Source organism: Microtus oregoni, unplaced genomic scaffold (genome assembly GCF_018167655.1).
Source record: "Microtus oregoni isolate MIOR12 unplaced genomic scaffold, Mior012 000043F_ref0000047, whole genome shotgun sequence".
In the NCBI taxonomy this organism is placed as follows: domain Eukaryota; kingdom Metazoa; phylum Chordata; class Mammalia; order Rodentia; family Cricetidae; genus Microtus; species Microtus oregoni.
The window spans coordinates 11,338,792-11,364,406 of record NW_024543210.1 but is presented as its reverse complement, the minus strand read 5'-3'; the positions used below and the strand labels follow the sequence as shown (position 1 = coordinate 11,364,406).

At 46.7% G+C, this 25,615-nt stretch overlaps 1 protein-coding gene across 2 annotated transcripts in view; it reads right to left on the bottom strand.

Moving 5' to 3' along the window:
* The window catches only part of Fbln5 (fibulin 5), a 70,488-nt gene that overhangs the window by 17,003 nt on the left and 27,870 nt on the right, over positions 1–25,615 (bottom strand). For both annotated transcript variants that reach the window (XM_041633251.1, XM_041633250.1), the window contains exons 5-7: positions 7,429–7,551; positions 4,724–4,840; positions 1,155–1,274 (exon numbers count right to left, since the gene is read on the bottom strand). In XM_041633251.1, the coding sequence (XP_041489185.1) occupies positions 1,155–1,274; positions 4,724–4,840; positions 7,429–7,551 (360 nt within the window). The remainder of the gene's footprint in view (positions 1–1,154; positions 1,275–4,723; positions 4,841–7,428; positions 7,552–25,615) is intronic.

Below are 25,615 nucleotides of genomic sequence, written 5' to 3'. Positions count from 1 at the left end.
CCATTTGTTTCTGAGAACTCTGTCCCTAGAACATTCCAGTCCCAAGGGAAGCTGGTAAACAAGTCTCATTCACAGCCTTGGTAGGTCCCTGTTACGGAGAATCTTTCCATTCTGCTGGGTAATTTTCACACCTAAATCACCACCTACTTTTATTTTGAAGATAACAGGAAACACTATTAATGTGGACAGAGCTAACTCACAACTGCAGGGGAGGTTTAAAACTGGTGGATGCTTTGACTTTAGCAGAACAAATTTACAAAGAACAGAAAGAGAAAGAACAAGAGAGACAGACAGAAACAGAGACATACAAGTGAGCCCATACTCTGTGTTGTATTAGATGCCACAGACTAAATACAAATAAAATGTGTATTTTAGTTTCAAAACGTTGTTGCTTTCATAATAGTTTTTTAACTATCCAGGAATTTGACTTTCTGGGGGGAGAAACAGGAGGTCAATAAAATGATTACAACAGACTCAAGAAACTAGACTAAGCAGGGAATGAGAGAAATTGGGGCTTAGATGAAATCTGTAAAAATTAAAAAAAAAAAGTCAACTAAACGACATCTGTGTTCTCAAAACAAGTGGCTAAGATGTCACTCATTCAGCTGTCACACTCGTACTTACTGACCAATCCTTGTTAACTGTATGCTCGCTCTGTGCCAGGCCTAGTGCTGGGCTGTGGTTATTTGATGACATTCCCACAGTACACAGAGTATAGGCCCTTGCGTGTATGATTTATTTACTCAAAGTCCTCCTAACCTAGTGGCCAAAGCAAATATCGCTAGCTCACTGTCCACTATCGATATCATCTATACCATTTTCAGGCCTAGGGTCTGTGCTGCGAAAAGACAGATAACTCTCTGACCAACAGGTGAAATTGGGTGAGTTCTCCCTCTCACCAGCTTCATCTCCGATCCAGACAGAATCTTTGCTGACTTTGTATTAAAGGTCAGATGATCAGGAAGGTAGGCCTGAACTCCATCCCTCAGGAAGTGACTCATCTCTGTTCTCTGTGTGGTTGTGTTCCCAGGATACTGGGAAATGTCTCCAACTAGGCACACAACCAGGAAATGAGAGGAAACACCTGCGACAAATCCCTTGACCCAGCCCCAGCTCTCTGAGCAGGTGGACAGCGTCAAAGCCAAGCCCATTACCACTGCAATGAATGCCATCTTCCTCAAGTTCATATCCCGGGTCACAGCGGCAGATGAAAGAGCCATAGGTGTTAACACAGGTTTGAACACAGGGATTCTCAGTTTCACACTCGTTCACATCTGTACAAAACCAAAGCACATCACTATTAGTGTGTCAGAAAAAAAAAAACCCACAAACAAAGAAACATGAATTGGCAGCAAAACTAATTATCACCAAGAAAGAGCCCAGATTCCCAAGTACCAAGGATTCCCCAGGCCAAAATCTATCAGATCATAATTTAATGCTCTGTGAGACTGTTCTGTCAATTTACGGGCTTCTTCTGAGCCTTCAGGCACATTTGTAAGGGATTATTTAGCTTCTGGTCATGCCTGTGAGGGATGATGCTGAATAAATTAACTGAAATGGGCGGCGCCATTCCCTGGATTGGATCCTGGGTGGAATAAATGGGGAATGTTGAGTATGAGCTAGCTTTCATCACTCTCTGCTTCTTAACTGTTAGTATCACATGACCAGCTGCTTTTGTGACTTCCTCATCAGGAGGGACTGTAACCTTGAACTGGGGGGGGGGGGTCAAAATGAGTCCTTCAAGTGCATCAGGGTGCTTTGTCATAACCACAGGAAAAGTAACTAAGACAGTCGCCAACATGTAACCTGAAGAGTTACAGCCTCCAGGCGCATGGCCCTTCAGAAGAGGCAAGCCACAAAGGAGATCAACAAAACTTGCGCACATCTATGGATATGCATACTTGCACCTCCCAGGAAGGCTTCTCTCAGTGCCACCCACAGAATTTCCATGCAGAACCTACTCTTTCCCATCTCCAATTCTCTCCTCTCTCACCCTCACTGATTTTAAAGTTTCAGGTAGATAATCACAGCAATTCCGAGAATATGTATGTTATGAATAAATACCCTCACAGATTATTCTTGCAATAAATCTGCTTTCAGACCATTGTCCCCCATCCTCCATGTTACACAGGTAAAGGAGGGGATCATAAAGAACACAAGGAGTAACAGTGGATGCCTCCTCCTGAGTGTGGTGATGGTTTCATGTCAGTATAGACGGAACTGTGTGCCTACGGCAGTACGCTCTACCGTGTGCCAAGTACACATCGGCAGTGAGTGTTATTTCGATGTTTCTAAAGGTTGAGATGCATGCCCCAATTCACATACCAGCAAGGGCTTGGCTAGAACTACAGTACAAGTCAGCAATCACTTCATAATCCATGGGGTTCATTCTGTCCAGCTCAAGGGGGTGGGGGCAGAGAGAAGTCCTTGAACACAGGCATAAACTGCCCTTCTCAAGCACAATGCCCCCCCCCCCCCACCAAGCTTCCTACGCCCATGGTGGCAAGTCTAGTTGAGGGACATTTTCGCCACCTCAAAAGTCCAGTTAAGCCTCTTAAAACTCTGAAAAGGGCTTTGAACATTCCCAGAAGTAAAGGCCTTTGTGGTAAGCAGCTTTCAAGGGGCCTTGCATAGGGGAAGGCTAATCCCATGCCCACAAAGTGCCTGCTTCCTGCCAACTCTGGAGACTTCAGAGGAAAAACAAACAAATGAACAGCCATGTAGGAAGGGTCTAGCGAGATATCAGCCTGCTCTGCTGCCCACGCGCCCAGCACTCAGGGGAGGTTGGCGTTTCTCCAGCCAGACTGGGGCAGGGCTAGGCAGGAGAGTGTCCCCGGTCTACTAAACCACATACCGGTTTAGATAGGCCAACGTTGCTGCCCATTCAGGCTGGCGTCCTTAGTTTCTGGCCAGACGCTTGCCGGTGATGAATGAGCTCAATACTGTTTCCATAGCTCAGAGCTACTTCTGAGAGGGCAAAAAGGGCTCTACCCCTTGAGCCCTAACTGCTTCTCTGCTGGATTTTCCAATGGGCACTTAATCCTGAGTGCAGTGGATGGAGGAGCCAGCTCAGTCAGCAAGCATGGCCATCTGCTTTCAGATCCTTAGCACCCACGTAAAAAGTCAGGCATGGTTGCTTGAGCACCAAGGTAGGCTGGAATGACTATAAACCCAGGGCTGGAGAGGTGGAGATAGGAAGACCCCTGGGGCTTCCCGACCAGCAGTCTGAAACCTCAGGGCAAGGTACCCCTGCTGACTCACTGAGCCCTCGGCCTTCCTCTCCACTCTGCCACCACCAAGTCACCTGACTCTGACCTAACGGCTTCACCTCTGTGAGGTGTGATTTCTTTATCTGTGGATCATGGCCACACTCTCCTGTCTACTTCGTAAGGCTATTGCTGGGGTCAGTGAGGTTAGCAGACATTAGCGCTTTAAGGAGATGTGAGGTGCTAAGATTGCAAAAGCTTGAGAGTTCTTACCACAGCCTGCGTGACCTCTGGGCCCTGCTGATGCAATATCCTGGTGGCCAAGTGCCCAGGTCCAAATGCTGCCTAAGGACACTGTGCCAGCCTCTGGGGGAAAACCTGGGCTGGCACCTCCAACCCCAGCCTTGGCCCCAAGAAATCATCATCAGTCCTTAGCCGCTTATCTCAGCAGCAAGGGAGCCAGGCGCCTGCTCCCTGCTCCGGTGGGAAGGAAGGGCCCTGTTTTATTTATTTCCTCAACCTCCTGGCAAAAATTACTGCTCCTTGAGAAAGGAGCCCATGCAGGGGCTTCTTGGAACCATTAGCAGGACCAGCTTTAAAGGAGAGAGAACCTCACAGAGAATCCAGGATCAAATCCTTGAATGCTGTGCTGATGCCTTCCTGTTTATCCAGTGATTTAGATATGATTAAACTAATGGAGACACAATATCCTCTGAATAGCTGGCCAGGAGCCTGCACGCCAGAACTCACTCAAATGGTGTGACAAGGAAATGGGCCCTGTAAAACCTGGAGGCAGACTCCAACAAAGGCCTCATTCTGTGTCCCTATCCAGATCAGGCCACTGCTAGATACTGCGGGCTGGAGCCAGGGGTGGATCCCAGGCCAGATCAGGACTTAAATTCATTCTTTGGGTCTTAAGGTCTTCATGGACTTCCTGAACTGAAGAAGCCTTCCAGCAGGAACCATAATGGGCATGTAGCTTGCCTTTCTTTTGGATCAGGGTTGGAAGAAATTGTGTAAAAACCAGAAGGTACCTTTCTTTTATCTTGCTTTTGTGGAGCCTTCTGAGGAACCAGGGAAGGTAACTCACCCTTGACTGTGCTGGACAATAGGAGCTCCTGACACAGAGGGCACGTTCCTGAGAGAGATCTGGCAAGGGCACACAGAACGTTCGCAGCGTGCCTGTGTGTTTGCATTGTGATTCATCAGGGTCAGGAGCTCTGAAAACCACTCCTGCTAGCAGATGCAGAGCAACAGGAGGGTCACAAACCGTATGGGATTCCCGATGGGCAACTGTGGCTCTGCCCTCTGCAATTCTCAGAGGACTTCTCTAGCTGTTCCATATACATCGCCAGCCCTAGTTCCAGGCTTCTATAAGCCACGGGGATGCGTGAGCAGTGACTAGGAATGAGGACACACTGTAGTGACAAGTGTCCCACAGACAGCAACTGTCAGGCTCCGGAGGTGACTGCATCTAGTGTTGCCTATTGTGTCCAAGTTATCCACACGTCACATACCTTGGCAAGATCTTCCATCCTCATTGAGGGTGAAACCAGGGTTGCATGTACAGGAATAGGATCCAGGAACGTTTGCACAGAGTTGCTGGCAGTAACCATAGCGACATTCATCAATGTCTGGAAACAAATGCAAGCAATGTCAGGGCTCCTCCCTGAGGCCACCATCAGCATGGTACCATTGCCCTCATCTTCTAGGATGGGACTAGAAAGGGCTGTGAAAGCTAAGTCAGTGCCTGCTAAGTGTCAGGAATTGTGATGGCCTTTGTATCACAGTGCTTAGCTTCCCTACAACCCTCTACCTCCCCCAAACAATCCTTGTTCCATGAACACCTGAACCTACCATGAAATCCCTGACAAAATTTTTCTGCTTTGATTGGAATATTGCACCAAATGGCTTCTCAGAACTTATCCAACTCAGGTTTAACTAAGGCTTATGCAATGTTAATGTTCAATGCTATGACTCTATGATCTTTATGAGCATGTATAAAGATCAAGAGAAGGGCTCCAGTGGATAGTCTGCCAGCTCCGCTGACAATGACTCTGTCCAGTCGGCAGGAACAGGACCCCAGGCATCGGGAGGAACTGGGCAGTGCTACAGTGAGATCTGTGAATGTAGGTATGCAAGGATGCTTGTTCTCGCCTTGGTTCTTACCCTTACACCAGAGTGGACACAAACCTCCACATAAACACATTCCTGAGCCCTGGAAAGCAGCAACACGGTGGGAAGTATGTGCTTCAGCAGAGCTGTGCCCTATGACCTCCCCTGAGGAGCCTGATGTCATTGAGAAAGCCCTTTATAGCATCCCAGACTGAAAGAGCGATGGGCTGGGTAACTCACTTCTATTAGGTAGGTGCCTCCAACGAAGCCTCCATTCTCCAGGAAGATGGTGTCCTTACATAGGCTCAACTGGGACCAGCTGATCTGACTGTGCTATAATTCCTAATGCCCCCTCCCTGGAACCTCAGCTCTTAGAGAAATAGAGGTAGCACTCTTTGTGCCTCGATCTCTGTGCCCAGTTTCTACTACCTACAGCTAGAAAGAACTCTTCCACCCCTTTTCCAACCCATTGTCTCCTTTTCAGCCCTCACTGGATTCTGTGTCCTGCCTTGGGATTGTGCTTTATCTCAGTTCCATTTACTTTGAAAATGGCCCCAACAATACCTCCCTGAGATGGGCAGCTACTACTGGGCAAGCCTTTTGGCGTATAGAGTTGCTAATCTTACCTCTTCCCAAGACTCAGCTGGAAACATCACCAATGCCTGGAGAGGCATCAGAGACAGAGAAGGTACCTTTCTTTCAGGGTACATTGAAAGAAAGGCAGCCCTATCATTTGTGATCATATCTGAAAAAAGGCAAGGTCTCTAGCAGTGCCCAGAACGGATAGTAGGTAGCTGTAGAATGTTGAAAGAGAAAGAAGAGCTTGACCAAGGGAAAGCATGGGGTCAGCCAAAATTAAGAGAGGTCTCCACGTCAGTGGTGAATACTAGTGGGCCAAGCCACATCAGCATGCTGTGCACCAGTGAGCATCCTTCCAGTGTGCTCTGTGGAAGAGAACATCCTTCACCACCAGAGGACCAGCCTCTTTTGGCATCTCTCAGATGGAGAGATCTGCCCTCTGGGTATCTATGATGGGCCCATGTACCACGCCTCACATCTCTCTAGTGCCCTTTGTGGTAAGAAAATATCTGGCCAGGGGAGCCAGAGACATCAACATTAGACCCAACTTGTTTTAAGTGTATCCAAAATGTTCCTCCTCTTTGAGTTTGTCTCCAGCTCTATAAAAGCTAGGTGACGTAATAGCTAACATCCTTTCCAGCCCTGGAGTCCTACACAAGAGGTTCCTGTGCAAACGACTTGCTCTTGCTGGTCTGCTTACATTCAAACCAGTAGTATCACAGTTTCCATTAGAGCAGAGGTTGGTTTAAATGCACGGGGACTATCGTATTCCCAGATGCCCTCACACATTGGCTCATCGGAGCCTCCCTGCCAAGGAGAGCCATGCCAAGGCCAGGCAGTTTATTGTGCCTCAAGGATGTTTCAGACAGGTCACAGAGTAAACCCAAATTCAGCCTCAGTCTGGAGACCTGGAAGGAAAGGCTTTTGGTTTTTGTTTTGTTTCCTTTTCTATTTTTTTCCATAATGTTATTTGAATCTAACTTTGAGCCAACTAAATGCAAACCCAGAGAATAGACCTAGCCAGTGTCAACTACAAGGGATAAAACTGTCAACTGGTGATGATTGACACCTCTGGAGTACAAAGAAAGCACAGCTGTGGGGTGGACGGAGTGGAGTGGCAGGGACCGGTGCTGGGATGAAATGAGGTTGGGACTCCTGGTCTACCTGTGAGGTTTGGAATGTTTCTGTATCTAAGCAAAAGTAGTCCCTTGGTTTAGGATCATCTAACTAGAGAAGAATAACTCTCACTTCTATTACTTCCTGGCTAGCTATAAACTTCCTGAAGGCAGGAAGATCTCAGCAAGCTTATGCCCAAGCCCTTAAAATGTAGTTTCAAAAAAATATATGAAATGCTAGCAATGGTAAAAATGTCTTTTAATGGATGCTGACACATATACCATTGTTTAAAGGCTTTCTATACACACCCAAAGAAAAGCTCACTTGGGTCTCCCTACTGTACCCACATTGTATTGTATCCCTAACAACCATCAACGCCCCTGAGTCCTTGGGAGCAGAGGGGAGCCCTTACCTAGACACTGGCCTTCCAGAAGCCAGTACCCGTCGGTGCAGGAACAGGTGTACCCTCCTTCTGTGTTGATACAGATCTGGGTAGGGTTGCACTGGTGTGAGTCTGTCGCACACTCGTCCACATCTGGAACACAAAAATTATTCCAGGGTCACTCACATCTAAAAGCCCTGGGTCCTTGTGCTGCTGCTCTTCTCTCGGCTGGGAGGCTGTTGATAATATCGCTGGGCTAAACCAAGAGACAGAAGCACCTCCCTGATAGGCACTTCTGAGACACACTGGCCTCAAATTAGAAAGGGCAGAGCTGGTCTTGCTCAGAGAAACATACAAAGGGGAGAGGCATGGCTGTATGTCCTCTTTGTCAGTCATTGCTAACCCTTTCTGAACACACAGTACACCAACAATGACTCATCCTTGCGGATCCTGCCCTCTCCTGCCTCCCCTGCTTCCACCCCCCACCTGGCCCCACTTCACATATACGCCTGTTGACACTGCAGACTTCAGACTCTGCCCCCCCCCCCCCCCCCGCATCCACTCGAATGGCATCTTCGGGCTGAGGACACAGCTCTATGTTAGTGTACCTGCCTGGCATGCCTGAGGTCCTGGATTCAATCACAGATAACATTATTTGCATGTGTGTAGCGGAGGTAAGGGGGTCCAGGACCCAGAAGTGTGAGCTCCTTGAGACAAGCCTTTCCATAGCACTGGGTTTGGTGAGCTGTGTACTCAGAAAGGCAGACCAGCTGAGTGATACAGCCAGGTAAGCAGTGGCATCTCTGGGCTAAATGGCACTGCCATGATATTGCCACACCCACTGTTCCCAACAACTTGATGAATCCCTGCCAGACTCCAAAGTGACAAGGTGTCTGGGTCCTATGGGGAGCCAATCTTCACTGCTCCAAGCATGGATACCCACCAAGAGCCTCGGTCCAAGGTGGTGGCATATCCATTCCACCCTGACCCCGTGACAACATGCAAAAATCCCAGCCCAGTTCTCTGCTGCAGACTCGCGCCCCTGCCCTTTGCCTTCCTTCCACCCAAGCTCTGCCCTAACAGCCCAGCCTCCCAGGGGAGCCAGGGGATAATGCTTGGCCAGTGGCCACTACTGTCCTAATCCACATCCAAGCTTATGACAACAAATAATGCCGCCATCAGCCAGGACATATTTACATTTTCCCAGCAGGGAGTGATGGATGGTGATTATAGCCTGGGAACAACACTGCCTTGGGAGTCTCTGCTCTTGTGTCTGACTTGAGAATGGGAAGTGAGAGGGACCAGAAAGAAGTAAGGAGCTGTTAGAGAGCCAAGGCGACAAGTCCCCAAGCCTCTGCCCTGTGTGACAGGCAACATAAACGACTTGCCTGCAGAGCAGTCAGGCAGAAACCAAGCACAGGACGCTGATCTCGGAAGGACATGGAGGAGCTCAAAATGAGCTTACTGTACGTGCAAGCAAAGGTGCGCGCGCACACACACACACACACCTTTTTCAAGGCTCTAGTGCTATTACCAAACTAAAGACTTCACTCTGCGATACCGTTTCTGCATATGTGTATATAACTGAAAATTTAGGGCCACAAAGATGGTTCAGCGAGTGAAAAGGTACCTGCCACCAAGCCTGACAACTTGAACTCAATTTCTGGGGCACATATGGTGGATAGAGAGAACTGGCAGTTTGTCCTCTGAGCTCCACAGGCATGCCATAGCATGACCACCTACACACACACACACACACACACACACACACACACACACACACACTACATAAATAGATAAAGAAGTAAAATGAATTTTTAAATTTAATTAACTTTTGCTAATTTTTTAAATGGGATTGTCCATAAAAAGTCTGTTTTGAGAACTCAGTGGCTCAGTAGATCCCTGGAACAAGAGCGCCGCTAAGCCCCAGCCAGGTTTCCTCAGCCAACAAACTGACAGGACTTGGGGATGTGGGCTTTAAAAGCAGCCATCCCCCTGCAAACCACTGTCAGGTTACCCACCTGCCAGAGGATCCCAGACTGGAAATGTTCACTCTGTGTTTCCACAAGGGGGTGAATGAGGCATTGCAGATTCCAGCTCGCAACCGAATTGCTTACATTAAATACATCTGACTTAAATAACAGAAGGAAAAATACATAGAATGGCTCCAAGGACATTCTTTGGCAGGGCGTCCTTTTCCGCATCAGTGGAAAAGCACAAGTTACGGCAACCTGAGCAGGTGTCATTATCCCAATCATGACTATTCCCTTTCCTGTGTGATAGTTAGGAGTGGTCTCCTCAGAGAAAAGGATGCCGGGTAAGTACAATCGCTTGTTCATTCACTAATTCATCCTTTATGCTCTATGAGCTGTGGGTGTGTCTCTGTGTGTGTCTCTGTGTGTGTGTGTCTGTGTGTGTGTGTGAGAGAGAGAGTGTGTGTGTGTGTATGTGTGTGAGAGTGTGAGTGTGTGTGAGAAAGAGAAAGTGTGTGTGTGTGTGTGTGTGTGTGTGTGTGTGTGAGAGAGAGAGAGAGAGAGAGAGAGATATGAGGGGGAGGGGAGGAAGGAAAGGGAGAGACCCAAGTGGGGAGCTGGCATCAAGCACAGCCCTCCCATCACAATACTAAATACCATCTGCTGGCTCCCCGCTTCCTCCTAGGAGCTGCAGTCAGTCAGCTGCCCAGCACCTGGAGGAGTCTACCACTCCTCCAGTGATTCTGGCTAGTTCCTTCCCAGGTGGGACAAAGTCTAACCACTTTCCAGGTGACCAGCCCCTCAGTAACCACAGGGAAATGCTCAAAACATTTTTTGGAACGTGGCAAAGCCCAGTGTTGTTGCTCCTGCCCAAGAAGAAATCCTTATCCGCATCAAGCCCCGCAGCTTCGTTGTCCCATGATGCATTGGCTGAGCTGTCACTGTGTCCTTCACGTGTCCCCAATGTAGTATTCTCAATTGCAGACAACTGCTCACTCAGAAGAGCCATCAAACCAGTCAAGGCTGTGCTTGGATGCCTTCTAGGATGACAGACAGCTGAAACATGAAGAGACAAGTCTTACAGAACCCCACAGCCATTCCTCAACCCTGCAGGATCTGATTTTTCCCTTTCTGTCCCCTAGCTCCAATCCTGTGGACAAGCGAAGCTGACTTAAGCAGCTTCCGCTGAACGTGCCTGTTCTAATGTGAGAAAAACCATCAGCCAAAGTGCAGCGTTCTCACTGGGCAACCGGGAGAAGCCATCCAAGAGCACTTCACGTCCACACCTTTCCAAGGACTCCGCTCTTTCTTTGTGGGCAAGGCAGAAATCATTTCTGGTGTAGTGAATTTTTAGCCGGTGAAACAACATGTTTTTCCAGCCTGCTTTTTTTGTTCCTTCCTTGCCCAAGCTAACGGGCTCTGATAAGAAAGAGGAGAATAATACTGCCGCATTCCTGCGCCTCCGTGTGAAGGCTATTTCAGTCTGGCTGCTGGGCTGGGTCACTGCCATTTTTCAGGCAGCCCAACCCGGCCAAGGCTGGAAGCCACACAGGACCTACTTCCCAAACACCTGCTTAATTAAAGACCTCAGCATTTGAGAACTCGCTTGCTAAATTCCTAGCGCATCTGGACTCCATGTGCCTGATGGTCTTGCAGGATCGTTAGGAATCAAATCCTTCTGTGTCTGAGGCCCTTCTCTCAAGGCTCACTATTTAGCATTGTACTGCTAATTAGGCAACAAATATGTAGCCCGTTTTCCAAACAACAACAAAAGATTCCTTCCATCTTGGATGGAACCAGCTGGAATCTGAGACCCAGACTCTCCCTGGATGCTATTCATCTATCCATAAAGTGAGAACTTAGAGAAGTATTCTCAGATGGCCGTAGCTCTGATCTTCCAGAGAGACTATGTACGTAAGTAATGAGGATCATATTGGCTGACGGGTAATTATTCTTATCCACAGGATGCATGATAAACAGCAACGACTGCGCTTGCTTCCAGACTGGGCAGTGAGTTGGCCCAGTCCATCCGACTTGTGCCAGAGTACGGGTGGCCACAGCAGTGGGGAAGAGACAACACACGGGTCTTCACAAGCATCGTGAGTCAAGACGTTCTCAAAGTTAGAGGCTAGGCCTGCAGATTGGCACTCTGGACATGGTTTTTAGGGGGGGGTTAAGGCTTAGGCCATTATTGTGACAATAAAGCAAACAGCATAACACTTAAATTAGATTTCCTTTTATTAAATTCCTGCCATTTGTCCATCAACAGGGAAGAGTTTTGGATATATACCAGGCAGCATTTTTCCAACCCTAACTATGCACAAGAATCTCACTGACGATATGAGAAAGTCTGGGGTTGAGGCTTGGCAAGCTCTATCATTCTGAAGTGGTCTAAATGAGTCTGGGACAGAGCAGAGGGATCTGCACGAGAGCAAGGCTTTTCAACCTCCATCTGTATACACATCTGGGTGGATCTCATTAAAACGGAGTCCTGAGACTCCATCCACATAACAGCTCCCAGGTGGCATCACTGCTTCTGGCTCAGGGTCATCACCAGCACAAATAGGTGCTGGACTCGTCTGAGTGCGTCTGAGTTCTGTGCCCATGCGACAAAGCCTGCTGGCTACCATAGCACACTCAGTCCTCGGTATTGGTGGATTCTGCAGCCACAGGCTCCATCAGCTGCAACTTTAGGACATAAGGACACTGGAAGTGTACCAATTTCATGCCCCCCCCCCACACACATACTTTAACAGAGTTTTACTATGTCACCATGGCTGGCCTCAGAGGCTCAATACTTCTTCTATTCCCAGGAGCTAGGGTGACAGACGCACCAATTGGCTTTTTGTGTTATCATTCCCAGCTCAAACAACACAACACAGATGCATAGCGTGTATGTCGTATAGGGTGTCATAAGCAGTCTAGAGATGGTTTAGAGCTTTTGATGGATAGATTATGAAATTATATGAAAATACTAGGCAAGTTTGTAACAAGATAGGACATGAGTGCCTGAGGACACTCCGGTAACCAACTCCCACCCCCCTAGATGCACTGAGGATTTAGTCTTATTAGATCCCATTAGAGCTGAAGAGATGGATCGGAGGTCAAGAGTGGCTCTGTTGCTGTGCAGAGGACCCAAGTGTAGGTTGCAGGACCCACATCTGGCAAGTCAACAACCACCTGTAACTCCAGCTTGTCTTCTGGCTATCATGGGCACCACATCACATACTCACTCACAGATATTGTTAAAAATAAAACATCTTTAAAGATAAATATATAAAAGTCCTAGTATGGCCTGGCATACACAGATTGCTATTCCAGTACAGGGCCTCCTCCATGACTCAGTCCTGGCCTGTAGTTGTGGGTGCCTGCTGAGCTCCTGTGTACCAGGCTTTGACCTACAGAATGCTGTGTCTTAGAAGGGCCCCTCCCTCATATTAGTTCATTGGTAGTGTTAGGTTTCCCATGAATAAACTCAAGTCCCTAAACCTTAACTAAATTATTAGAAACACTGCCCGCAAGGTGATGACCAAAAGAAAGCACAGAGATCCCAAGTAGAAGACAGGTTAAGACTTTCCTACAACATGTGACCTTATTTTTCACCAAATCTGCAAGATCGCAGCTCATAAATGCATGGATCTTGAATTCCAAAATTTTCCTGGCTCCCCACATGTTCGGTTTCCTCATCCTCTCTGAGCCAATTCTTCCACCTCATTCTTCTTCTATATTTCATTTTGAGACAGGCTCTCACTATGTAGCCTTGGCTGGCCTGGAATTCACAGAGATCCTCCTGCCTCTGCCTCCAGAGTGCTGGGATTAAAGTCATGCACCACAGTGACCAGTATGTTCCTGTCTTTTTTTTCTGGTGTCACAGTCTTTGAACTCCTTATACACATGCGCACACACATGCGCACACACATGCACACACACACACATGCACACACACACATGCACACACTTGCTCCTCACTCCCAGTGCTGGTCTTAGTTAACAGCGCCACCATTTTTCAGCGTCTGGGCAAAGTCCTCTCGTGTTGCAGACCTCAAGGCTCTTTGTCCCAGCAGAGGGTTCTACCCTCGTGACCTCCTCTAAACATCACCACTTTCTAAGCTCTCACTTCCTGTTCCATCAACATATTAATTAGGCAGGGCGTGGACTTTCAAAGCAATGCCTGATAAAGCTTCCTCCTTCTTCCTCAAAAGGCTTGACATCCCAGAGAAAGGTTACTCTGAGACCTGTCAGAGGAAGAAGATGGTGGACCGCCCTGCCCTGAAAGCTGTCGTCAGCTGCACCACTTGGGACACAAATAGAAATCCAATCTATTTTTCCATCCAAAACAAAATCCTCATGAGACCTAGTACTTGTGTGAGAATACGCAGGTGTGCAAATCCACCCCAAGGTATTAATCAGTCCAGCAGCAGCAACAAACATTTCCTCCTGGGCCACCCTTGGAGCTCTGCTGGTAAGGAAATCTGCAGGTGTGCCCTTCCCACCCTGAGGTGAGAGAGCCCTTGAGCCACCTCTGACTCCCTCGCCCATTCATCAGGACAAGCCAGTACTACTGCCGACCTTCTGTATCTCAGATCCCCGATCTCTGGTAGGGGCTACCTCACCTGCCCTCTTAGAGTTTGAACCAAATACAGAAGACAGGCATAGCTCATAAACAAGTATGCATATGGGACTGGGGCATGGCTCAAATGGTAGAGTGCTTGCCTTGCAAACAGAAGGACCTAAGTTCAATCCCCAGAACCTACATAAAAATGCTGGCCTTAGTGGCACAGCACAGACTTGAATTCCAGTACTGAAGGGTCAGACTGAAGGATCCCTAATTGGCCAGCTCCAAGCCAATGAGAGACCCTGTCTCCAAAGAAAGTAACGTGACACCAAAAATGACACCCAAGGTTATCCTCCAACCTCCGTGCATACACCTTCGCAGCACAAGAATGAAAACACACATACAAAATCCACGCTTAAATTTTTAATTAAAAAATGTGTGAGCAGAACATGTAAGAGGGAATGTCTTGACTCTGGGAGGTGGGGACAGATGTGGATGCTGACTGATGTAGGAGACTTTTCCTCACCTGCACCCTTTCCTGTAGCCGGTTTCTCAGGGCATGGCGGAAAGAAGTAACACACTTCTAGTGAGCCAGTCAGTGGCTAAGAGTTTAACACTCCACCCAGGGACCTGCCCACTCTACCTATCATTCTCTCCTGCCACTGTCCCTCTACCCTCGAAGAGGCCAACAATCTCTCCTTCCTGGTAGATCAGAAAGCAACTTCCCTATTATAAAAGGAGGGAAGACCTTAGTGGGTGGGAGGAAGAGGTGAGGGTATACAGGAGTCATAGGGGCAGAATGAAGATGCCATGAACAGCAGGAGTCTTGGGAGACACTGGCTCTGGATGAGGGGTGGCCACATGCTCTAACCCAGAAGCAAGGAGCCATCCACACAGCCCAGGGCTGAAGCCTCCCTCACCTTGCTGACCACCCCTTCGACTTAGTAAGAACTACATTACATCACCGAAAAGTAAAATAGAGGCTGGAACTGAGGAAATACTTTTCAGGATTGAGTGTTTAGCTGGCCTGTGGAATGGGTGCCCCCCTTCATAACCACCCCTCTGAGGTCAGCAGCAGCCTGGGTTTCTCCAGTGAGAAACATGGGAAAGCAAAGGAGCTGCATGGGGGCCCATCAACCGGCTAGCCACCCAGCCCTCCCCAGCCCTCCCTCTGCTGCTAAGGGCATGGTTCCCAGAGCCTGGCACCCACTCTGCATCTGCACCACACACATATGCCATGAGTCAGGGATTCAAAGACAAATGACACGTGGGCATATCTTTGAGAATGCACAGGGGCAGGAAAAGAAAAGAGGAAAGGAAAGGAAAGGAAAGGAAAGAAAGGAAAGGAAAGGAAAGGAAAGGAAAGGAAAAAGAGAATGCACAGGGGCCAGACAATCCCCATTTGTACAACAAAGGGAATTCTGGGGGGCAATGCAAGGCATCCCCAGCAGGGACGGGTAAGGGGAACCAGGAGGCTACTGTGACAGGGACTGCAGCACCCTTTAGGAACCATTCTGCCAACAAAAGGCTTCCAGCTGGGAGGGAACAGTGCTCAGTCCAGAGCTTCTTCACCTGGGCTGCAGGTTAGGAACATCTGGGAGGCTCGAGATTAGAACGTGTGCCAAATGTTCCACCCCAGCCAGTTAAGTGGGGACCCCAGCAAGAATTAATGTGTAGCCCTACAAGAGCTCCTGACCTTGCCAATGGTATGTATAAGAATTGTCTTGTAGGGTGTGTGTGTGTGTGTGTGTGTGTGTGTGTGTGTGTGTGTGTTTTAAATAGAGTTCCTATCTCAGGCTATCTGGAGCAAGTTCCAGTGGGCAGTATTTTGAACTGACATTCTACGTGATGTTGATGAAAGTGTTCTTATGTTCAGAAACATGGATCTTGTCTCAACGGCAGACCAGTTTTACCATTGCCTTTGTAGACTGCCCCATGCCAAGAACAGGACCTGGCACAGAATGTTCATTTAAAAGCTAATTGCCTCGTACCCACTAAGATGACTACTACAATCAATCAATCAATCAATCAATCAATAAATGTGTTCTCTCTTGCAGAACAGGTACTCCGAAGGTCAAAGACCAGGGCCTCTTTGCATCTAAGTTCAGTTGCTGGCCCATGCAGCTGCTGGCAACCCCAGACAGGACATAACCATCTCAAATAACAATGAACGTCCTCATTTGTGAAGGGCTGAGTTCCTCACCAACAACATCTCACCACGTCTTTCGAGCTGCTCTCCGAGGTTCTGCAGTTCTCGCTTGCTTTAACAAATGAGTTAAGGCGCATGCCCCAACCAGCAGAGCAAATTATCAGTGGAGCAAGGATTGGGCACTGTAGCTCATACTCACCCATCTTCAGGACCATAAACCCTCATGAGTCACAAGTAGACTGAGTCTCCCTGTCTTAGGGCATTCTGGGGGGGGAAGAAGGGCTGACTAGCCCTACTCTGTGCCTGACAACCTGAGGGAATGCTCAGGACATTCTATTAGGCAAAACGGGGCAGTTGCAAAGGACAGACACTTGCTGACTCCTTTCCTGTGACAAGCCCACCAGCAGTCAAATAGAGACAGAGTGAAGATTGATGGTTTCCAGGGTAAGAGACAGTTGTTTGATAGTTGCAACTATAAAAGTTGAAGTTCCGAAATCTGAGGTCTGTTTCGCTTCTGTGTAAATACGCTCAGCACGGCTGAGCTGTACCCTTGAAGACAAGGCGGCACATTTCCTACTGTGTGTGCTCTGCCGCAATACAAACGCTGACGGCTGAGAACAAAGCCTACTTCTTTACTGGGCTTCATTCCAGATTTTGCAAACCGTTCCTAATCAGAGTGATAAGCAAGTGACCTATGATCTACAGCTAAACCCAAAAGGAAGCCCACAGCGGCCATGCTGGGTCTGTACACAAACAGCCTGCATCGTTCTGCAACTTAGTGACACTGCATGGGACCCAAAACCAGAGAGAGAAAGGCTGGAGAGGAAAACCATGAAGACAGGGGGTCAATAGAGAGAGAGTAGGTACAAAGAGCTCTGAATTATCATGGGTGGTGGGGGTGAATCCAGCCTCTAATGTCTGGGTTCAAAGGGCAACAGGGAGGTGGCCACAGAGGAGCTAGGCCAGACCTGGTTCAAGTCCTCCTGTCCCCACTTTTTAGATATATAATGGAAAAGCAGATGCTGATGGGGTTCTTTTTGTCAGCCCCTAAAACACAGATTTTCTCATGTATAATGAGAATTAGTGATTATAGTAACTGGGTAGGATCAAGTATAAGCCAAGACCTTACCACAGTGCCAGTCAGGGACTGGTCTTCCCAGTCAGGGACTGGTCTTCCCAGTCAGGGACTGGTCTTTGTACAAAAAGGCTGTGGAGGAATAGGAGGAGGATCTATCCTCTAAATGGGAGAGAGAAAGAAAGGTTTGAAACTCAGGCTCAAATCCCAAGCTGGCTCTACACTTGGCCTTCAGGCAAGTGTTTCTACACCCCCACCTCCTCTGAGAAAACATGTCTCCTGACTCTTGTGTCCTAAGAGGCTGACAAACCTAAATCCTCTGAGGGACAGGTGCCTACCGGAGCTGAGGCAGGCAGAGGAGGCCCCCTGGAGGACACAAGGAAAACGGACACCAACGCTGGGGCAGAAGTCCATGGCTTGCCTCAGCATACAAAGCCAGGGAAGGGAAAAGGTAAGGTAAGAGTAGACTGGTGAGGGAACCTCACCTGACGCCACCCCAGAAAGGACTTGGGAACAGAGTGTGCTGGCCTCTGCTTTCTGGTTGGCTTGGGCATACCTCCATCACAAGCACCGTTTCTACAAACATTATACAGTTATACAGTGTGTATAGAGAGGGTTAAATTATGTAAGCATGTTGTTGCAATACAGCAACACACAGTGTAGGAACACCAAGCACAGCCACGTTTCCTAGGATTTGCTCTGAAATCAGAACGCTCGGGTATTTCCCTGTGGACCCCTCTCCGGACCTGCTTGACAGGCGTATCAAAAGGGGCTCCTGAGAAGAGGAACAGTGGTAATTTACTCTTCCCACTTTAATACAACAAAGTAGTTATCAATTCAAAAAGGGCAGTGTGCTGGTCAGAACCCGGCTCTATGTTCTTCATCCGCCAACTCTAGTGACTGGTGCTGATCAGCCCGGAAGTTTTCATTCTTCGCCTGCTGCTCTCCATGAGCAGAGCTAAGTCTGGGTTTTTATTTACATACATTCTTTTAGGCAAGTCTCTGACATGACCACCTTGTTATAAGTGATAAAAGGAGCCAGAGATGGTTGAGCCAGAGATATTTTAAGAACTTAACTGACCCACTATTAACTAGGTTGATGTCAATCTTCTATTTTTTTTTTAAATAAAAGCATCATGCCTAAGTTTGGGGGAGTCAATGAGATAAGAGATTCCCCTGATGGGCTGGGTAGAAGACTCAGTGGGTAAAGTGTTTGCTGTGTAAACACGAGAGCCTAAGTTTAGATGCCAAGCATCCATGTAAAAGGTAAGCTTGGGAATGTGTGTGTCTGCAACCCCAACACTGAACAGGCAGAGACAAGAGGATCCCCAGAGCTTGCTGGCCAGACAGTCTGGTCCAATTAACTCCAGATTCAACGAGAGACCCTGTCTCAAAAACTAAGGTGGAAAACAATTGAGGGAGGCACCTGATGTCAGCCTTTGGCTTCTTCACCACAGGTACTCGTACATACACATACATACATATATACATACGTGTAAACACATACACATAGCACACACACAAAGAGGAAGAGAGAGATTCACTGGAGGACATGCCATCTTAAAGGAATTTATAGAATTATTACCATTCTGGAAAAATTGCCTCTCTGTAAGTCATACAATAAATTAAGTGGGAAGGTCACTATCCAAATCTATGAAGTTCAGGACTATGATAGAGTCTCAAGCCATCAGCTTTGCAGGCAGCAACGCCTCTATATCTCCTGGAAGACAGTTCTTCAGATCACCACATTTCCGGATGTGTAGGCTATTCTGCAATTCGATCTAGTGACAGAGTTGGATGGTCTGATGTCACGAAAAGACAACTCCGGTGATAAATGGTCAACAGGCATTCATTCATTCATCATTCACTGCCTCTGCAAATATTAACCAAGCCAATTCTGTGTACTTGGCGCTGGTCTGGGCACCATAAACACTAAAGTCACAAACATACTCCACATGAGCTTCCCAGAACCAGTATCAGGCAGACCACATTTCCTGATGAGAATGTGATTAAATGGGAATCACCATGAAAAGATGAATCCCAATAACTGTGTAATGTGATGAATTCACCACTGCATACATCACAGGCTCTAAGATGTAATCACAATAAAATCTGGAAGATTCTTTAATCCTCATAGCAGGAAAATGCTGTGTGTCCTATGACAAAGACATTTTGGTCAACAACAAACCACACATATTGTACTGGGCCCAAAAGAAGGAAACAGAGCTAAAAAAAATTATGACCTTGCATTTAACTCTTTAATCGTGTTTTAGAAATTAGACAGCTTTCCCTCAGACTATGGACAGAGCACACTCTGTAGTATGACACCAACTCAACACCATTACACTCCAGATTCAGCAGTCACCAAGTACCCACGTTCTCCGGGATCCACCCCACCACCCCATGTTTTTTATAGTACCTTCCTAGTTTTAGATCCACAAATACTTACTCACTGAGAGGATATAAAGTAAATACTTAAATGTTACAAGGGAACAAGGCTGTACCATGTAGTCTAGATGTGGAGGAAACCATCTGTGATGCCTTAGATGAGAAATGGCCCCCAACAGCTCATATATCAATATATATTTGGGTCCCCAGTTGGTGGAACTGTTTAGGAAGGATTAGAAGATGTGGCCTTGTTGAATGAGGTATGTCACTGGGGAGTGGGCTTTGGGGTTTCAAAAGCCCACACCATTCCCAGTTAGCTCTCTCTCTCTGCCTCATGCTTGTGTCTCAAGATTTAAGCTGTTTGTTGCTCCAGTGCCATGCTTGCTCCCCACCATTGTGGTCATAGACTCCAACCCTCTGAAACTATAAGCCCCAAATAAACTCTTTGTTCTATAAGTTGCCTTGGTCACGATGTTTTATCACAGATCAATAGTAAAGTACTTAAAGGCTGGAGAGATGACTCAGAGGTTAAGAGCAATGACTACTCTCCCAGAGGACCTGGGTTCAATTCCTGAGGAATTATAAAGGGAAAGAAAGAAATTCAACATTTAAAAAGAAGACAATAAAAAACACAACAGAGGACAGGACAGATAAGTGAGAAGTTGAGAATGCGTGCTGCTTTTGCAGAGGACCTGAGTTCAATTCTAGCACCAGCAGATGGCTTACAACTGCTGTGACTCCAGCTCCAGAGGATCAGTGCTCTCTTCTGACCTGTGTAGGCATGTACACACACCTGCTAGGAATATACTACCTACCTATACAGAGACACACACCTACTGGGCATGTATATACCTACCTACACACACACACCTGCTGGGCAAATACTGCCAACCTATAACAGAGACACACACCTACTGGGCATGTACTGCCTACCTATACAGACACACATCTATTGGGCATGTACATACCTACCTGTACACACACACACACACACACACACACACACACCTACTGAGGATGTATGTGCCTATCTATATACAAACTCACACATACCAGACATGTAGATGCCTATCTAAACATAGACACAGACATACACATAATTTAAAACAATGTTTTTGAAAGGTAACAGCAGAAAAAATAAAAAGAAGGGAAAACAAGAAATGAAATTAATAAAGCTTAAAGTTGGTTGTTTAAAATGGGTAAATTGTTCTATGACTTGGCAATATTTGTCCTTAAAACACAAGTTAGAGGGCTGGAGAGGTGACTTGGTGGTTAAAATCATATGCTGCTCTTGTAGAAAACCCAAGTTCAGCTCCCAGCCACCATCAGCAGCTCACAAGCTCCTGTACCTCCAATTCTAGATCATCCAATGGCTCTGACCTCAGCAGGCTCTTATACTCGTGCATATAATTTTAAATAGTCAAAACTGATCTTTAAGAGAAAACTAAGTTAGTACAGAAATATTAGAAATGAAAATAGAAAAGAAACTATTGTTGCCGCAGAGAATAAAAAGGTCATTCAGAAAACGTAGGGAGAAGTTCATTCAAATGAATCTAAAAATATAAATGGAGTAATCTTTAGAAAAACATAGCTTTGCAAGGAAGGAGCTAAGAGTCAGATATAGTGATGCCTGTCTGGAATCCCAGCAGCCACAACGTGGGGGCGGGAGCACTACCCATTAGTGAACAGCCTGGACTCCATAGTGAGTCTGAGCCAAGCCTACACTGCATAGTAAGACCATGCCTGGAAAAAGAGAAACTAGAAAGTCCAAATAGCTAAATTGCTCCATAATTGTAAAAAATTTATATTGGCAGCTGAAAACCTTCCCATTCACACACAAAAATACCAGACCTCAATGATCTTACAGGCAAATTCTAATGAAATTTCCACGAAACAGTCCATGAATAGGTCAGTTTAGCTTTCCAGAGAATGAGAAAGAAAAAACATCTCACTCTATCAAGATGATATGATCCCAGAATCAGCCAGAATAATTCAAAACAGGAATGTGAGAGGCCGCTTTAATTTGTAGATATTGCTGTCCAAAATCCTAAACAAAGTGCTAGCCAAACAAATCAGACAGATATTTTAAACACATTATGCTATGTCGTGACCAAAGTGGTTATCTTAGAAATGAATATGCAAAATGGATAATAAGAAAACCTACCAGGGCCTAGAGAGATGGCTCAGCAGCTAAGAGCATTGGCTGCTCTTCCAGAGGACTCAACTTTAATTCCCAGCACCCATACAGCAGCTCGTAACTGTCTATAACTTCAGTTCCAGAGGATCTGACATCCTCTCACAGACATACATGCAGGCAAAACATCAATGCCCATAAAATAAAAGTAAATAAATCTAAGTAATAAAAAGGGAAGGAAGGAAGGAAGGAAGGAAGGAAGGAAGGAAGGAAGGAAGGAAGGAAGGAGAAGGGAAGGGAGGGAAGGGAAGGGAAGGGAAGGGAAGGGAAGGGAAGGGAAGGGAAGGGAAGGGGAGAGACAGAGAGAGACACACAGAGAGACAGAGAGACAGAGAAAAGAAAACCTACCAGGAACTGGAGAGCTAGCTCACTCAGTAAATTCTTTGATACGTAAACATAAGGACACATGTAAAAGAGCCAGGTGGCAGTTTGTCTGTAGCCCCAGCACTGGGTGGCAGAGACAGTCAGATCCCTAGAGCTCACTTCCCTGCCAGTTTAGATGAACTGGCAAGCTCTAGATTCAGAGAGAGGCCCTATCTCAAAAAACCACAGTGAAGAGCGACTGTGGAAGTCAATGAATGTCAGCTTCTGGGAATCAGAACATTAACATGTACACACATACACACAACACACATAACACTGCAATACACACAAGTCTACAATGTAATCATGTAAGCATATTTTAAAGCATATAACTATCTCGATACTTGCATTAAAAGCGTTTGATAAGTCAACACCCACTCGTTATTTTATATTATTATTATTATTTGCAATGTTGGAGATAGAACCCAGGGTCTGCATTTACTAGGAAAGTACTCTATCGCTGAAATGTATTATAATTTTTTGCATGTGTATATGTGTGTGACATGCATATATGAATGCATGTATATTGGGGTACGTGTGTGTGTGTGTGTGTGTGTGTGTGTGTGTGTAGGCCAGAGGTTGGTGTCATGTGTCTTCCTCAAACACTCTCCACCTTGTATATTAAGGCAGTCTCTCACTTGAACTCTGAGATTGCAGACTCAGCTAGTCTAAGCAGGCAACTCGCTCCAGGGGTGCCCTGTCTCAGCCCCATGGTTACAGATGGGCTATCAGGTCTGCATTTATAGTGGTGCTGTAGATCCAAACTCTAGTCCTCCTAGTGGTATCCTAAGTGCTGTCCTCTGAGCCGCCTCCCTGGCCCTCATTATGAGTTTTTTTAAACAAGAGAAGCTCAGTAAATATTATTCTTCATAATGAAGCATCCAACATGACCCTTTTATTACCCAGAGACAGACAATGCCCATTGTTACCACCTACTCTACATTACACTAAAAATCTCAAGCAGTGCAGAAACCATGAGAAATAAATGAAAAAAATCATAAGGATCAGAATATAAGAGAGAAAAAATCTCCCATTATCCTTGAATAATGCGATTACCTGTATATATAAGGACTAGACATGATGACAGAACTTCACTAGGCATTCTGACACAAGATCAGCAATCAGAAATAAGTTATGTTCTTCTACATTTGCAACAAAGAGACTATTGATTTCTTAAGTACCACTTTTAAAACAAACTACCAGATTGTCAGAAATCAAGAAGTCTGCCAATGTCAAGTGTTGGTAAGCTTTCAGATCAAAATATACCCTTGGCATTGCTGACTAGAGTGTGATCTGGCAGAGCTGTTTTGGAAAACAGCAAAGCAGTATTGTGTAAAGTCGAAAGTTCTATGCATTTTGGCCTCGCAATATGCTGCCCCCATGAATGGAGCCTACCCATCGATTTTTTTTTTCAATTGCAAAGAGCTAGAAGCAACTCAAAGACCTTTTGACAGAGGAATGCCAATGCCAACGACTGTGGTGCAGTCTGGCCACCCCGTGGAGGAGTGAAAAGTGGCAGCCACATCAGCAGCATGGAGAGTCTTGGAAGACCTGGGGATGAGGAGGGCAGTGCGGTGGGAAGGCCGCTGTAGCCTGGGTACTAACTTCTCAGGTGTGCATGGCACACAGCCTTCCCGCGCATGTGTGAATTTCATGTAATTTGTTCCTATAACAAATATTGTATGTCTCTTCCACAGTTCAGCTCAGTTTCCTGGGAGACTGATGAGCAAACATCAGCTGATAAATATTATTATATCAGAGCAATTGGTTCAGGTGCTCCGCAAGCAGAGTTCTGCAGATTTTGAACAAGGAACTCTCTCTGCCTCATTGAACACCTTCTGAGGTTGGCAGGGCAGGGATGGTTACCCCTACTTCACAGAACGAAGACCCAGGAAATCAAGACTTACCCACCATCACACAGATAGGGAGGGGTAGAGCTGAGTGTCAGACCCAGACAGCCTGTGTCCGTCATCTCTCTGTGGCTGCTGCTCCCCTTAGCCATTTACAGAGAAGATTCCAGTCTCTCTGCTACCTCGTTACTGAGTACCTAGCCTGATTCTGAGCCATTTTCAGCAAAGCATTATTCAATTGCTTAAGAGTTTATTCTTTCAGAGGTCAGCGGCACACACTGCTCTAGACAAAGCCCTCGGAAGCCATATCTCATTTTGTTAAGTGACCAGAGAGTTTTTCTTTTTCCTCCAGTAGAAATTATCGTAATAGACTGTGGCAGAGGGGATGTCCAGCTAGAGACAGCCAAGCATTGCCCTTACTGACCATCATCCAGTGGTGCATGGTCCACACACATTATTTCTGCTTATTGGCACAGTAAAACCTACAAGGTACGCTTTGCCGCCATTCTAAGATACATAAACAAGACACCAAAGCCATTCCCAAGATTGACTAAGACAGAAGATCAGGTGATAAAAAAGGGTGCTTGGTTCTTTGTGTGAGTGGATGGAGCCAGAAAACATGGCCAGGGGTGATCAACACCTTAAAATGAGGTCAGGGACTGGAGGAACGTTTCGGTGGGTGAAGCGCTCGCTGTGCAAGCATGAAGATTGGATCCCCAGAGCCATATAAATGCCAGGTGGGTGTGGCAGCCCCCCTGCAAGCCCAGCTCTTGGGGCAGAGACACTGGACCCTTCGGCGTAAACTAACTGGCTAGACTAGCTGAATTGGCAAACTCTGGGCTCAAATGAGAGACCCTGTCTTCATAAATAAGGTGAAGAGTGATTGAGCGAGACATGAAGAGTGATTGAGCGAGACATCTGACATTAATCTCTGGCCTCCACACCCATACTGAATAGGACACTGGGCCTTTTGTGTTGACTGCAAACATGGTAACAGCCTGGTATTTATTATAAAGACGATTCATGGGTTTTTATTTCTGATTATTTCCCATGAAACTGAGAGGCAGTTGCCTTTGAGGGGTATTCTGGGTACCCTGTCTTCCTCCCTAAGGACAGATGAGTAGCCCCTTCCTTCTTTACTGATAACCCTGTCTCAGTGTCACAGAAGAGTGTGTGCCTACATCTGAATCAGACAGTTAAGGCATCCCTTCTTCTTCTATGGAAGCCCAGATCCCAGGCCCAGCTCTTGCCTATCTAACCTCCAAACTGCTCCCAGGTGGTGATAGTACCCCCAATTTACTCTGAGACACTTTGAATAATCTTAGCTATACATGTGTTCCAGGTGGCCTTAGAGAAGGACTTGCTTAGTCACAGCCCCACAGTAACTGAACATAGCATGAGTTCCGGGATGGCAAGAGACTCAAGCTAGCTAGCAGCGCCTGCCAATGTCCTCCCGCTGATACGCTAGGGATCAAGGCAATCTCTCTGGGATAACTCATAAACATGGAAGTTCCCAGAGTGCCAGATGCAGCCTTCTTTGAGAATGCAAAAGCACATGGACCTGCGACAAGAAAAGGCCAAGGCTCTTAGATCCAGCCCTGTCTAGAACTCACGTGCCTAGGCCTTTTCAGTATTAAGATACAAAATAGGCAGAGGGGAAGTTGGAGGGA